Source organism: Spea bombifrons, chromosome 4 (assembly GCF_027358695.1).
Source record: "Spea bombifrons isolate aSpeBom1 chromosome 4, aSpeBom1.2.pri, whole genome shotgun sequence".
Taxonomy (NCBI): Eukaryota; Metazoa; Chordata; class Amphibia; order Anura; family Pelobatidae; genus Spea; species Spea bombifrons.
In genome coordinates, this window is record NC_071090.1 from 106,356,357 (window position 1) to 106,372,433 (window position 16,077).

The 16,077-nt window shown below is 44.5% G+C and overlaps 1 protein-coding gene across 1 annotated transcript; it reads right to left on the reverse strand.

Annotated features, from left to right (window-relative positions):
- Nucleotides 1–258: 258 nt before the first annotated feature.
- NANOS3 (nanos C2HC-type zinc finger 3) lies at nucleotides 259–720 on the reverse strand. The gene has a single exon (XM_053463873.1). It carries the CDS (start codon nucleotides 718–720, stop codon nucleotides 259–261), a length of 462 nt encoding a protein of 153 aa, XP_053319848.1.
- Between the last annotated feature and the right edge of the window lie 15,357 nt (nucleotides 721–16,077).

The following is a 16,077-nucleotide window of genomic DNA, read 5'->3' on the forward strand; positions in this document are numbered from 1 at the left end:
TAAATTATAATCTAAAAAAAGAACCCCCTTTTTTTTTTGTTGCCAATACTGGAAGAGCCCAGAACCAACGCTCCAAAATAAAAACACGGAAACCAGGTTTAAATTATGAACAGTTTACTTAAATAAAACAGCGACACAAACAACAAACAACAAAGTCGCAAGCAATCCTTACAATAAGTGCAGTGTTAACATCCGTAAAGAGCCCGATGAGGCGTCTTTGGTCTCTGATGAGAGTCTGAAGTGGGGTCTTCCGGATGTCTATCTGTCTTTCTTCATCCTCTTGCCCGCCGCGTTTCGGGACGACTGGTAGACAGAGGTGTAACTTTTCCCGGTGAGGGGGCAGAAGCGGCGGGTATGGGCATTGTCGCCGGTGGCCCCGCACTGCGGGCAGATGTAGCTGCGCAGGATGGGGCACTGGATCTTACCCGCAGCGTCCTTTAGGTTGTGCTGAGTGTAGATCGCCCTGGACTCCCCGTTATGCTTGCAGAAAGAGCAGAGGGAGGCTTCGCCCTCCCGCGGGGCAGGTGTTGATTGCGTCGGGGGGGCAAAGACGTCGTGCGGGGGGCCTGGAATGGTGGCCTCGTGGCTGCCAGAAAGCATTTCGGGGGCCGCCGTCCTCTCCGTGCTTCTGTCTGTCGCAGTCCTGGTCAGTGACGCCTCCAGTTCCTTGACCACTTTGTTCAGTCCAAGGTAGTCTTTCCACATATCGAAAGGCTCCATCCCGTCAGCGCCAGAGGCAGCCGGCTCCTCTCTCGTCTGCTTCGGTGTGATGGGGGTGCTTCTTTCTCTGCCCTTTTGGGTTTCTATGTCCCCCCCACCCCCACCCCAGACCTTTAGCCACCCCCTTCCTAAAAGGCTAAAACTTTCTAAAGTTCCGGATTGTAAAGGATCAGAACAGTTACTGATAACATTTAACCTCATCACACTTTATCTCTGTTAATAAGCTTAACCTCCTCCGGAAAGAGACAGACTCTGAGGATGTGACAGAGGTCAGGTAATAAAAATAATAACACAGCGAGGGGATTTAAACATGCATGAGGGGATTTAAACATGCGCGGGACAGGCGTACGGCTCCTGAATCTAAGACTAGACCAACGACTGATTAAGGTCTAAGTCTTTACAGCAGGAGAAACAGGGAGGCTGAATGGGGCCGATCTGCCAGGAAATTCTATATCTCTAATATATATATAGACCGTATTTGCTCGATTATAAGACTAGGTTTTTTTCAGAGCAAATGCCCCTCATCTTATATTCCAGGACGTCTTCTAATCAGACTTCAAATAGAGGTCTGACTACAAGACTAAGATCCCGATCCCCCGCAGCTCTGCAGGGACCCGGATCCTCCTCTCCGGCAACCTCCGCTGCTGCCAGTACTACCGCCGGGGCTTCTATGACTGAGCGCCGGTATCACATGACCTTCCGGTGCCTCACCACGGAAGCCTCGGCGGAAGTGCTGGAAGCAGCGGAGGTTGTCTGTGTGCATCCCGCAGCCGGTGAACGGACAACGTCCGCTGCTGTCGGCATTTCTGCAGGGGCTTCTATGGTGGAGCACGGAAAGGTCATGTGAAGCCCCGGTGGAAGTACCGGCTACCAGCAGCGGAGGTCTGCATCACACAGACCTCCACCGGCTCCCCCACTAGACACCAGGGAGTGTGAACACGGGTCACCTGTAAATGGATGCACTGGTAAGTCGAGGGGGGTTAAGAGTTGCATGTGGGGGGAGGGTTCTGGAGGCATATAGGGGGTTAAAAGGCATATCAGAGAGGCAGAGTGGCATATAGGGGGTTAAAATGGATGTCAGGGAGGCAGAGTGTAATGTATGGGTGTATAAGGCAAATCTGGGGCAAAGTGGCAAATAGGGGGTTAAAAGGCATATCTGGGGGGCAGATGTGCAGAACTGGGGCAGTTTTTTCTTTTTTTCCTAAATTAATATTCAGATTTTGTGGGGTCGTCTTCTAATCGAGCAAATAAGGTTATATGAATTGTAACTTTTTATATAAATGTTATATCGCCAGCATCCTGCATAAATCACAAGTAACATTTGTTGCTGAACTCTGCATGAAATCAGCAAAAAGACAGAGGGGGGGAAAAAAACTAATCTGCCCCTTTAACCCAATCGTAGAGGTGTTTCTTTTATAACTGGTGTGATATATACACCTGCCTATACCGGCAGGGAGGAAAACAGTATATGACATCATAGATTTTAACCCTATGCAAGACAGGAAACACCTTGAAAATCCAAATTCCCGAGGTTTAGATGTAACAGAGCATTACTTTAACGGGAAACGATTTTTAATCCAGCCCATCGATGCCCGCCGTTGCTTCCGCGCCGCTCCGTTACGTCTGGAGAGACCCGCAGTACCCGCTTCCGCACACTAGGTGTCAGCGTGCAGTCTGCAGAGACGCTTCTCCGTCCGATGTTACTGAAACTGCCATTCTTCCTCCTCTCATTATTATTATTATTATTATTATTATCTTTTATTTATATAGCGCCAGCAATTTACGCAGCGCTTAATACAATACATACAGTATATTCAAGTGGTCTTACAAGAAGAGAATCGAAGAGTAAGATAAACCGATACATTAGGTGGAGAGGCTCGGCTCGCAAGCTTACAATCTAGAGGGAATGGGGTGGCAGACATAAGGCACTGAGGTTTTTTTTTGTTAGCGTAGCGCCATCATATTCCGCGGTGCTGTACAATTTCTCAATACCATTTAGTGGACGAGCGTTCATAAGATGATTTTCATACGCAGCTTTAAGCATAGAAACATAGAATGTGACGGCAGATCAGGCCCGTTCGGCCCCCGTCTAGTCGCCCGCTTTTCCGGCTCTAAAGACGCAGACCTTAATCTGTCGTTGGTCTCGTCTTAGACTCAGGAGTCATATGCCTACCGCTAACTGTATTAACCTCTACCACTGCCCCTGGCAGGCTGTTCCATTTATCTACCACCCTCTCGAAAGACCTCAAATGTCTGTTGTTAAAGACCTCGGGCGCCGGTCTTGATTGGATCCGATACCTTGGATCTTGATATGACCCAGTGCAGAACACATACATGAGCAGGTTAACCCGCGATGTACAGGCACAGCGTTTGTGAATGATCAATAACAGAAACAATGTATCTTTTTACAATTATTGCAATACTTTTTGCCCCATAATATGATGTTTTCAGGCAGCTGCATATCAGCCATTTGTATGATTCTCGCTCTGTTATCTGACCCCCGATCTACTAAACACCCCGACTCCTCATCATGATTGGTTCGCCGAGCCTATTTAAGGGGAGGTGGGGGTTCTGGATAGGAAATTCTTCAGACAAAGCTTGATTCTGCCACAGATCTCAGCTTCCACGGGGCGACGATCTAAACTTAAAGGGGTTTACATGTAAAAAGAGCTTGTTATGCAGTGTTGGAAAAGTGGTCTTATCACCATAGAAACCAGCGGAACGTTACAATCGCCAGGAACTTTCCTATGGTTGCCATGGTGATAAGACCTATTAAAAAGTATCTTTATACAGTTCCAAAACAGTTACAGTGATTCAATCTTAAGCGGAGCAGCCTCCCGGCAGAAGAGGTAGCGGTTAACACCGGTTAAGGTTTGGGTCTTTACAGCGGATTAGATGGGCCAAATGGGCCTGATCTACTTAGAGCAGCCAATCAATGGGAGCACTTGCTGGACATGCGCATGGGAACCCTTGCATATGGGGGGATACTGAAGAACCCCTCCATCCGCCTGCTAGCGGGGGGCACATGAAACTTTAAAGGGACTGCTTATTAAAGTGCATATAACGGCAGGAGCGTCCCTTTAAATAAAAGCGACCGGGGTGAATGACCGTCTGCGCTAATAAAACCCGCTGAGGTCTCGGCTTCGGCTCGTGACCGTCTAGCCTGCGAGGAAACAACGCAGATGCCATTATTAGTATCCTGGAAGAAAGAAGGCGTAAATGGGGCAATGTCTCTTTAACGGTATTCCCCCCCCCCCCGAGTGCCAACAACCCCCCCCTTCGGGCCTCTTCTATGCGACACTAACGGGAAAAAAACCCACAAAATAAACTTTTCAGCAGTAAAACGCGGCGTGCCGTCGCTGTCACCCCGCGTGTCCAGTTAGTGCAGTTTAGTAAAGTATTCTTTGGTGCGTCTGTTGTGGATTTTATTTTTTGTATGTATTTTGTTTTATTATTTTTGGTTTGATGGGATAAGGAGCGGGGGAGGGGGATGTCTGGGCCTCCACCCTTACAGTGACTCACTAAATGCCACATTTCTTAGCGGTGAGTCACCCCCGGCTCTGCCAGGGATAGCCGAGAACAGCCCTCTGCCCGGGGCGGCTTCCGAGACAAGAGACACAGGAGATATATATATATATATATATATATAATATATATAACACTGATCCTGCTCATAATTATATAATATACTCTGCCCGGGGCGGCTTCCGAGACAAGAGACACAGGAGATATATATATATAATATATATATATCACTGATCCTGCTCATAATTATATAATATACTCTGCCCGGGGCGGCTTCCGAGACAAGAGACACAGGAGATATATATATATAATATATATAACACTGATCCTGCTCATAATAATATGATATACTCTGCCCGGGGCTGCTTCCGAGACAAGAGACAGAGGAGATATATATATATATATATATATATATATAATATATATCACTGATCCTGCTCATAATTATATAATATACTCTGCCCGGGGCGGCTTCCGAGACAAGAGACACAGGAGATATATATATATATATAATATATATAACACTGATCCTGCTCATAATAATATAATATACTCTGCCCGGGGCGGCTTCCGAGACAAGAGACACAGGAGATATATATATATATATATATATATATATATCACTGATCCCGCTCAAAATAATATAATATACTCTGCCCGGGGCGGCTTCCGAGACAAGAGACACAGGAGATATAGTAACATAGTTCATAAGGTTGAAAAAAGACCAAAGTCCATCAAGTTCAACCTATATACATATTGTGTCCCTACCGTGTTGATCCAGAGGAAGGCAAAAAACCCTTATGAAGCAGATGCCAATTGCCCCATACCAGGGGGAAAATTCCTTCCCGACTCCAAATATGGCAATCAGAATAAATCCCTGGATCAACGTTCTGTCCCTATTAATCTACTATCCATAACTTGTAATATTATTGCTTTCAAGAAACACGTCCAGGCTCCTTTTAAACTCTTTTATTGAGTTTACCATTACCACTTCCTCTGGCAGAGAGTTCCATAGTCTCACCGCTCTTACTGTAAAGAACCCCCGTCTGTGCTGGTGTAGAAACCTTCTTTCCTCCAGCCGTAGAGGATGTCCCCTTGTTATAGATACAGTCCTGGGTATAAATAGGTCCTGGGAGTGATCTCTGTACTGCCCCCTTATATATTTATACATAGTTATTAAGTCCCCCCTAAGCCGTCTTTTCTCCAAACTAAATAACCCTAATTCTGATAATCTTTCTGGGTACTGCAGTCCTCCCATTCCCCTTATTACTCTGGTTGCCCGTCTTTGAACCCTCTCCAGCTCCACTATATCTTTCTTGTACACCGGTGCCCAGTACTGTACACAGTATTCCATGTGTGGTCTGACTAGTGACTTGTACAATGGTAGAATTATTTTCTTGTCATGGGCATCCATGCCCCTTTTGATGCACCCCATGATTTTATTTGCCTTAGCAGCAGCTGCCCGACACTGGTCGCTACAGGTAAATTTACTGTTAACCAAGACTCCTAAGTCCTTTTCCATGTCAGTCGTCCCCAGTGTTTTCCCATTTAATACATATTCCCAGCCTGGATTTTTCTTCCCCATGTGCATAACCTTACATTTATCCGTGTTGAACCTCATCTGCCACATCCCAGCCCAAGCCTCCAACCTATGCAGATCCATTTGTAATCGTGCACTGTCCTCTATTGTGTTAACCACGCTACAGAGCTTAGTATCGTCTGCAAAGATTGATACTTTACTATACAATCCCTCTATATAATATATATAACACTGATCCTGCTCATAATTATATAATATACTCTGCCCGGGGCGGCTTCCGAGACAAGAGACACAGGAGATATATATATATATAATATATATAACACTGATCCTGCTCATAATTATACAATATACTCTGCCCGGAGCGGCTTCCGAGACAAGAGACACAGGAGATATATATATATATAATATATATATATATAACACTGATCCTGCTCATAATAATACGATATACTCTGCCCGGGGCAGCTTCCGAGACAAGAGACACAGGAGATATATATATATATAATATATATATATATAACACTGATCCTGCTCATAATTATATAATATACTCTGCCCGGGGCGGCTTCCGAGACAAGAGACACAGGAGATATATATATATATATATATATATATATATATCACTGATCCCGCTCATAATAATATAATATACTCTGCCCGGGGCGGCTTCCGAGACAAGAGACACAGGAGATATATATATATATATATATATATATATCACTGATCCCGCTCATAATAATATAATATACTCTGCCCGGGGCGGCTTCCGAGACAAGAGACAGAGGAGAGATATATATATATATAATATATATAATATATATATCACTGATCCTGCTCATAATTATATAATATACTCTGCCCGGGGCGGCTTCCGAGACAAGAGACAGAGGAGATATATATATATATATATATATATATATATATATATATATATATATATATATATATATATAATTCATAACTATTTATGAAAATAAAATGAATGCCTGGCACAGAAGCTGCAGCCCTGCTGCAGCAGAAGCCCTCCTCCTGTGTGGTCCAGCTAGTCTTGCCAGTTGAATCCTGAACCCTGCTGCTGGGGTAGAATGCACAGGATTCTGTGAATGTGTGTGCGTGAGTATTAAAAGTAACGCCCAGCCACGCGTGTCCAGTCGCAGGCTGCATGTATGTGACTTTCCGTCCGCTGGCCTTAAACGGACAGAGTCGCGTAGACATGCGGGTCGGACCCTGGGCACCAGTGATGCCCTCTAGCTAAGCGTGTTGTAATGGTACGTGGATGTGCGCATGGGGGTATAGGCCTAGGGTGACCACATCAGCCATGTTTTCCAAGACAAATGTAATAATTACATATTGCTGACCAGCCCAGATCAAATGCTGCCCTGCAGTATGGAAGATGTATAACCAACTTCCATAAGTCTTTACATCCCGCATACTGCAGGGCACGTAAATATTATACGTGTCCCGGAAAACATGGCCGACGCGGTCACCCTAGTATAGGCTCCATGTTTTAAGAGCTCTGCCAAACACTGCAAGCCCCTCCGGTCGTCGAATGGTTAAAAAGATGGGCAGCTAGGCGCAGTGCCCGCGGGGCAGACATGACACCCTGAGTACGGGTGTGACGCGCTGCGTATTGTCTCTGCCAGGGCGCGAGGCTCTGCAGACAGGCTCCGAGCTCCGCGTTCACGACTGGCGCGCGATAGACCTTTCCGGCTGTGCGGCAGAACAGAGGCGATTGTGCCGATGGGTGCGGCGCGTGACGCTCACCAGAAAGGGGGGGTGATGTTTGAGGTCTGCCGTTCGCAATCACTTCCTTCCTCCCGAGCGTAGTCTGCGAGCGTTGCCTAGCGACCAGACACACACAATCTAGAAACAGGCGCCCCGGTTGGCTCTGACATAGTCGACCGTGGGCCGTATCCCCGGCACGTGGTGGTCTGTGGTGGTCTGGATCTTACGCCCGTGCCCGCAAAATTATTTATAATGGGGGGGGGCAGAAAATTTAAATACAATTTATAGAATCTAATTTCGAATGAAATGCAAAAGTAATGTTTTTCTGGCCAGACCGAGGCGATCAGAGGTGAGATGTCCCCCGAGACCCTCATAACTCTAAAGATAAACGTATATTTTTAAAAAATCACTTTTTTTTTACTTAAAAATAACACATTTACCGTAGGCTATGGCATTGTAAAAAAAAAAACCTCACTAACCAATCTAAATATTACCTTTAAATAATAACACAAGGGAAAAACAGATGTGACGCTTTCCGCACGTTTCTCAGAAATACCGGCGTAATCTGCTCCTTCCGGCATTTTCCTTGAAGTATCCCTTGTTAACCCCAAAGTGTCTGTGGCCCTCCAACAGTTACGGGTGTCACGGGGATTACCCTGCGTTACGAGCCGCGTCAGACCACGCGCTGGACATTATCGGTCAGGATAGCTGGCCTCTCCTGGGACTGGATATATTTCTATATAACGGGGCCACCAACCCACGCTGTTCACTCCTGGAATTCACAAGCGGAGCTCTGATGACATCACATTCTAAACACAGACATTAATATGAAGTTGGTCCCCTTCGCAGATATAACGGCTTCCGCTCTTCTGGGAAGGATTTCCACAGGATTTTGGGGGTTTCTGTGGGAATTTTAGTCCATTCGTCCAGTAGAGCATCTGTGAGGTCAGCACTGATGTCGGACGAGACGCCCGGCTCTGTTCCGGTTCATCCCAAAGGTGTTGGATGGGGTTGAGGCCAGGCCTCGGCTCTGTGTGGGCCGGTCAGGTTCTTCCACATTAAACAGAGGAGTGGAAGCTGCAAAGAGGGGACCAACTATATACACTGCTCAAAATAATGAAAGGAACACTTAAACAACACAATGTAACTCGAAGTCAATCACACTTCTGTGAAATCACACTGTCCACTCAGGAAGCAACGCTGATGGACAATCAATTTCACATGCTGTTATGCAAATGGAACAGACAACAGGTAGAAATTATAGGCAATTAGCAAGACACCCCAATAAAGGAGTGGTTCTGCAGGTGGGGACCACAGACCACTTCTCAGTTCCTATGCTTCCTGGCTGATGTTTTGGTCACTTTTGAATGCTGGCGGTGCTTTCACTCTCGTGGTCGCATGAGACGGAGTCTACAACCCACACAGGTGGCTCAGGTAGGGCAGCTCATCCAGGATGGCACATCAATGCGCGCTGTGGCAAGAAGGTTTGCTGTGTCTGTCAGAGTAGTGTCCAGAGCATGGAGGCGCTACCAGGAGACAGGCCAGTACATCAGGAGACGTGGAGGAGGCTGAAGGAGGGCAACAACCCAGCATTAGGTGCCGAGATGAGATCCTCAGACCCCTTGTGAGACCATATGCTGGTGCGGTTGGCCCTGGGTTCCTCCTAATGCAAGACAATGCTAGACCTCATGTGGCTGGAGTGTGTGAGCAGTTCCTGCAAGAGGAAGACATTGCTGCTATGGACTGCCCCACCCGTTCCCCAGACCTGAATCCGATTGAGCACATCTGGGACATCATGTTTCGCTCCATCCACCAACGCCACGTTGCACTACAGACTGTCCAGGAGTTGGCGGATGCTTTAGTCCAGGTCTGGGAGGACATCCCTCAGGAGACCATCCGCAACTTCATCAGGAGCATGCCCAGGCGTTGTAGGGAGGTCATACGGGCACGTGGAGGCCACACACACTACTGAGCCTCATTGTGACTTGTTTTAAGGACATTACATCAACGCTGGATCAGCCTGTAGTGTGGTTTTCCATTCTGAGTGTGACTCCATATCCAGACCTCCATGGGTTGATAAATTTGATTTCCATTGAGAATTTTTGTGTGATTTTGTTGTCAGCACATTCAACTATGTAAAGACGCAAGTATGTCATATGATTAGTTCATTCATTCAGATCTAGGATGTGTAATCTTAGTGTTCCCTTTATTATTTTGAGCAGTATATTACTGTCTGTGTATCTAGAATGTGATGGCACCAAAGTCCCTGCTGGTGCAATGGTCAGCTGTCCCAATACTTTTGTCCATATCGTGTAGCTCTGTAAATCTGTAAGGATTCTCTGCGATGGAAGATCCATCCTGTGGGAACTTCTCTTTAAACTGAATTATTTCCTTCATGAAAGTAATAGAAGGGGTCTCTGGGAGGATTACCCGGAGTTTAGGAAGGGATGGGCCGCCGTGCGCTTATAAAGGTCTAGACCAGAATTTCCACTTGGAGTGTGGAAATTCCACGAGGGAACTAATTGCAGCTCCCCTCAGCCGATTAGCTGACAGTCTGTGTTGCCCCATTACCTCACTCTGCTTTATTTTATATCATCAGGGGGAGAGCCGGCCCGGTATAATCTAAGAAACCTGTGTTCTTTCACATACGATGCGTGGTGACCAGGTGACCTTGGCATGGGTTTTCACTCAGTGTTGTGTGGGCTTCTCCACAAGCTGCGCATGGAATCCCGAGTGGGACCCAAAGGTCCGTCTCACTGCTCGCAGGAGGACGGCGGATCCTTTCATTGGTAAATGGGCAAGCCAACCAACTGCAGATACGTTAACCAACCTAGAACCGAGACGTTTAACCAACCTAGAACCGGCTGCCCCATCCACAAGGGGCACCCCCCCCCGACATTTTGGGTGTAAGTATGGGTGAAATGAAGAAATATATGAATGGGTTGAAGTTATGCAAAGTGGAAAACCCATATGCGCTCTTGGCCATGGTCTTGATTTGGGCAGGAAAGTTGGCTATTGGCCCCCTTCTCCAAAAAAAGGAAGCCATCGCTGGCCTGAAGAAAGCTTTATCAAGTGTCAATGGGAGCTTCATTGTAAAAAATACATAGTATGGGGCGGGCGCAGAAGAACTCGTGCCTCGGCTTGCTGCGTCGAGTGTCATTCATGTCGGATTCATGCCCTACGACCCCCCGCGTGGCCAGCGAACGGCAAAAGAGGAAGAACGACTCGAAAAGAGATGTGGAAATAACCCGCCTTTGTCATCAGCAGGGATCGTATCGCTAAATTGGGTTGATATTAATCTTTCTATTATGTTTGCACTGTTCTTTTCCGCAGAGGTTTATTTACACAGCGGCGGGGCCCCGTGTGATCACATTCCAGCCTTGCAAAGGGGCAAATCTCTCCATGCTTATGCAAAGGGGGCATCGCAGAAATGTGAAGGGGCATTTCAGTCCGTGTGATGGCCGGAGCCTGCGTCCAAGAGGAGTATAAAGCTGTTCGGTTCCGCGCGGCACATCAACCACCGTCTCCTTGGGATGGCAGCGTCCCTGGAAGACGCCGTTATGGAGATTCTGTTTCATCGACGCTGCAGCTGCCCAATGCCTTTTACATCACACCCTCCACGTGTATATCCAAGAGAGGGCAACGCATGCACAATGTGTACGTTAATACGTCATCGCATATACTTACTGAGGCCTTTTATATGTCTCTGGGACCTATCGGGAGCTCTCTCTCTCTCTCTCTCTCTCTCTCTCTCTCTCTGTAGCTCAGACAAAGCAGATCATTATAGATCCGGGGTTAGCGTCTGTTTATTCGTGGGGCTATAAGCGGGCCAGGCTTTGAAAATGAAATCCGGGGACATTTTCACTGCTTTATTTTTAGTATAAGATTCCACAAAGTTATGGGCAAAGAAACGGCTATAAGGGATTCCTTTAAGGGCCTCAAGATGGGGACGCCTTCGTTGTTATTATATATAGGGGGTTATAATAATAATTAGCTGGGTCTGTTATAAAGGGACTGTTAGAATAATAATTAGCTGGGTCTGTTATATATATATATAGGGACTGTTATAATAATAATTAGCTGGGTCTGTTATATAGGGACTGTTATAATAATAATTAGCTGGGTCTGTTATATATATATAGGGACTGTTATAATAATAATTAGCTGGGTCTGTTATATAGGGACTGTTATAATAATAATTAGCTGGGTCCGTTATATATATATAGGGACTGTTATAATGATAATTAGCTAGGTCCGTTATATATATATATATATATATATAGGGACTGTTATAATAATAATTAGCTGGATCTGTTATATATATATATATAGGGGCTGTTATAATAATAATTAGCTGGGTCCGTTATATATATAGGGGCTGTTATAATAATAATTAGCTGGGTCTGTTATATATATATAGGGACTGTTATAATAATAATTAGCTGGGTCTGTTATATAGGGACTGTTATAATAATAATTAGCTGGGTCTGTTATATATATATATATATAGGGGCTGTTATAATAATAATTAGCTGGGTCTGTTATATAGGGTCTGTTATAATAATAATTAGCTGGGTGCGTTATATATATAGGGGCTGTTATAATAATAATTAGCTGGGTCTGTTATATATATATAGGGTCTGTTATAATAATAATGAGCTGGGTCTGTTATATAGGGGCTGTTATAATAATAATTAGCTGGGTCTGTTATATATATATAGGGACTGTTATAATAATAATTAGCTGGGTCCGTTATATATATATATAGGGGCTGTTAGAATAATAATTAGCTGGGTCCATTATATATATATATATAGGGGCTGTTATAATAATAATTAGCTGGGTCCATTATATATATATAGGGGCTGTTATAATAATAATTAGCTAGGTCCGTTATATATATATATATATATATAGGGGCTGTTATAATAATAATTAGCTGGGTCTGTTATATATATATAGGGACTGTTATAATGATAATTAGCTGGGTCTGTTATATATATATAGGGACTGTTATAATAATAATTAGCTGGGTCTGTTATATAGGGACTGTTATAATAATAATTAGCTGGGTCTGTTATGTATATATATAGGGGCTGTTATAATAATAATTAGCTGGGTGCGTTATATATATATATAGGGACTGTTATAATAATAATGAGCTGGGTCCGTTATATATATATATAGGGGCTGTTATAATAATAATTATCTGGGTCCGTTCTATATATATAGGGGCTGTTATAATAATAATTAGCTGGGTCCGTTATATATATATATATAGGGGCTGTTATAATAATTAGCTGGGTCCGTTATATATATATATAGGGGCTGTTAGAATAATAATTAGCTGGGTCCGTTATATATATAGGGGCTGTTATAATAATAATTAGCTGGGTCCGTTATATATATAGGGGCTGTTATAATAATAATTAGCTGGGTCCGTTATATATATATAGGGGCTGTTATAATAATAATGAGCTGGGTCCGTTATATATATATATATATAGGGGCTGTTATAATAATAATGAGCTGGGTCCGTTATATATATATATAGGGGCTGTTATAATAATAATTAGCTGGGTCCGTTATATATATATAGGGGCTGTTATAATAATAATTAGCTGGGTCCGTTATATATATATATATATAGGGGCTGTTATAATAATAATTAGCTGGGTCCGTTATATATATATAGGGGCTGTTATAATAATAATTAGCTGGGTCCGTTATATATATATAGGGGCTGTTATAATAATAATGAGCTGGGTCCGTTCTATATATATAGGGGCTGTTATAATAATAATGAGCTGGGTCCGTTATATATATATATAGGGGCTGTTAGAATAATAATTATCTGGGTCCGTTCTATATATATAGGGGCTGTTATAATAATAATTAGCTGGGTCCGTTATATATATATAGGGGCTGTTATAATAATAGGTCGATCTGTTATCTGATGGTTGTGTTTCTCACGTTGACTCGGTTGCCAGGAAACAAAATAGTGAAATCACAACAGGCAGCAAGTGTGTGACGGTGCGAGAGGCGCTGTGCGTTCTAGTGCTGTGTGTTACGGTGTCTGCATTATAGTGCTGTGTGTTACTGTCTGCATTGTGCATTATAGTGCTGTGTGTTACTGTCTGCGTTGTGCATTATAGTGCTGTGTGTTACTGTCTGCGTTGTGCATTATAGTGCTGTGTGTTACTGTCTGCGTTGTGCATTATAGTGCTGTGTGTTACTGTCTGCGTTGTGCATTATAGTGCTGTGTGTTACTGTCTGCGTTGTGCATTATAGTGCTGTGTGTTACTGTCTGCGTTGTGCATTATAGTGCTGTGTGTTACTGTCTGCGTTGTGCATTATAGTGCTGTGTGTTACTGTCTGCATTGTGCATTATAGTGCTGTGTGTTACTGTCTGCGTTGTGCATTATAGTGCTGTGTGTTACTGTCTGCGTTGTGCATTATAGTGCTGTGTGTTACTGTCTGCGTTGTGCATTATAGTGCTGTGTGTTACTGTCTGCGTTGTGCATTATAGTGTCGTGTGTTTTGGTGTTTGTGTGTTTAGTTTTGTCACTGTGTGTTAAGTTTGCATTATGTCTGGTATTTGGATGTTTGTGTGTGATATGTTTGTTGTGTGTGATATGTTGTGTGTGACGGTCTTGTGTCGCTCATGTTGTATGATTGTATCTTAGTGTATGTGTTGCAGGGTGTGCGGTTTGTGTGTTTTGTAGCGGTTGTGCTGCCTGTTTTTTACAGCGAGTCTCCAAAACGGCATATTCTCTGCACAATCTCACAGCTCTTAGTAAATCTACCCCTTTTTGCATGTTTGTCGTGGGGCAAATCACGTGCGTGTGTTTCTACCATACCCATACAGATTACCAGTACACAGGGTATGAAGGGGTTAATGATGTCTGCTCCGGATGTGAGGGATTCCCGCGCGCTCGCGCCCCCCCAGCTTTGTTTTGTTGTTGCCACGGAGATACAGTGTGTGATGTCACAGGGCGGTGACCAGGACTGTCCCCAGCTACTGTTTTGAACGGTTGTCTATATACAGTGATACCGACACCGTATACATCCTAATATACGAGCAATGCTTTAATAAATACAGGCATAGAACGTAAATGCATGTACGGGCAGTTTCCCCTATGGCGTCCCTCCATTTAACGTAGCTGGCCCTTGGGCCTGTCTTTTATGTTCCGGGAAACCATATTCCTACCCTACTTCACACACTCCCTCACTGTATTGGCCTCTACCACTTGTGCTGGGAGGCTGTTCCATTTATACACCACTCTCTCAGCAGAAGGCCTTAGGCATACTTAGCAAAAATGCTTCCGACAAATGTGAATAAGTGATGTCATGTGTAGGACGGCTTGGTGACATCATAGGAAGTTCTAACCCAAAATGTCAGTTCGGTGTCTGATGGGGGCTCCGCACGTCAAGGGTCGTAATCTTGGGACTCTCCCTGCCAATTCAGCACTGTTGGCAGCTATATATATATATATATGTTATATCAAATCTAGGGACATTTTTAATGCTTTGATTATTTATTTATACAGGGTACCTGGTGGAATGAAAAATAAATGTATCCATAACAACTAAGTATCATCATCTGGAATATTAACAGAAATAGTTTGTATCGCTTTCAGTATCATTAGGGGTCATATTCTTATTTTATAATGTGATATAAGGAAACGTTTTTAAACATAAGGACGTTTTTACTTTACTGAGAGGGTGGTGGATAAACAGAAAAGCCTCCCAGCAGAAGTGGTAGAGGGTAATACAGTGAGGGAATGTAAACACGCATGGGATAGACATACGGCTCCTGAATTAAAGACGAAACCGACGACTGATTAAGGTCCGAGTCTTTACAGCAGGAGAAACGGGCGACTAGACGAGGGCCGAATGGGGCCGGTCTGCCGGCAGATTCTACGTTTCTATAATTACCGGAGAAAAATAACATGATGTCCTTTGTATATATTGTTTATGTTGAGACTTTGGACAGAGCAGTCGGGGACTGCGCCCCGTAATCTGCTCGGCGTAATCGGAGTGTTCACTCAGGGGATGCTATTTCAGAGATTACGGTACACAGGCCCCTCCCGCAGGTGGTGTAATTACGGCGGGGTATGACGCAGGCATCCGCTTATAAAGGGGTTTCCCCATGTCTGGGAGTCAGTGCCGGGGAGTGCCTCTGATCGCAAACATCTGGCTGCACACACGGCGGGGCCCCCGGCCCCTCACCGGCCCCCCATTCATTGCCCTCTCTGGATTAGCTGCCAGCATGCTGTATGTTTCACGCGCAGCGGGTAAGTGTTTGCCTCCTGTGTCGCCGTGCGCCTTTTGCCCTCTACGTTGCCTGCGTTTGCCCCGCGTGCGAGCGCTTCTTGTGCTTTCCTCGTACTTGGTAGCATATGTCTCCGTGTACAACTCCGAGAAAGAGACCTCTGAGATCTCAGGAGACTATGCAGCTTTATATCGTTTTTTTTTCTTCATTGACCCCAAAAAAAGGTATGAACCTTAACCATTGTACAGCGCTACGGAATTTGATGGTGCTATATAAAACAAATAATAAT

Excerpts from the sequence above, each read along its gene's own strand:
- NANOS3 (XM_053463873.1), bottom strand. The coding sequence starts at position 720 with ATGGAGCCTTTCGATATGTGGAAAGACTACCTTGGACTGAACAAAGTG.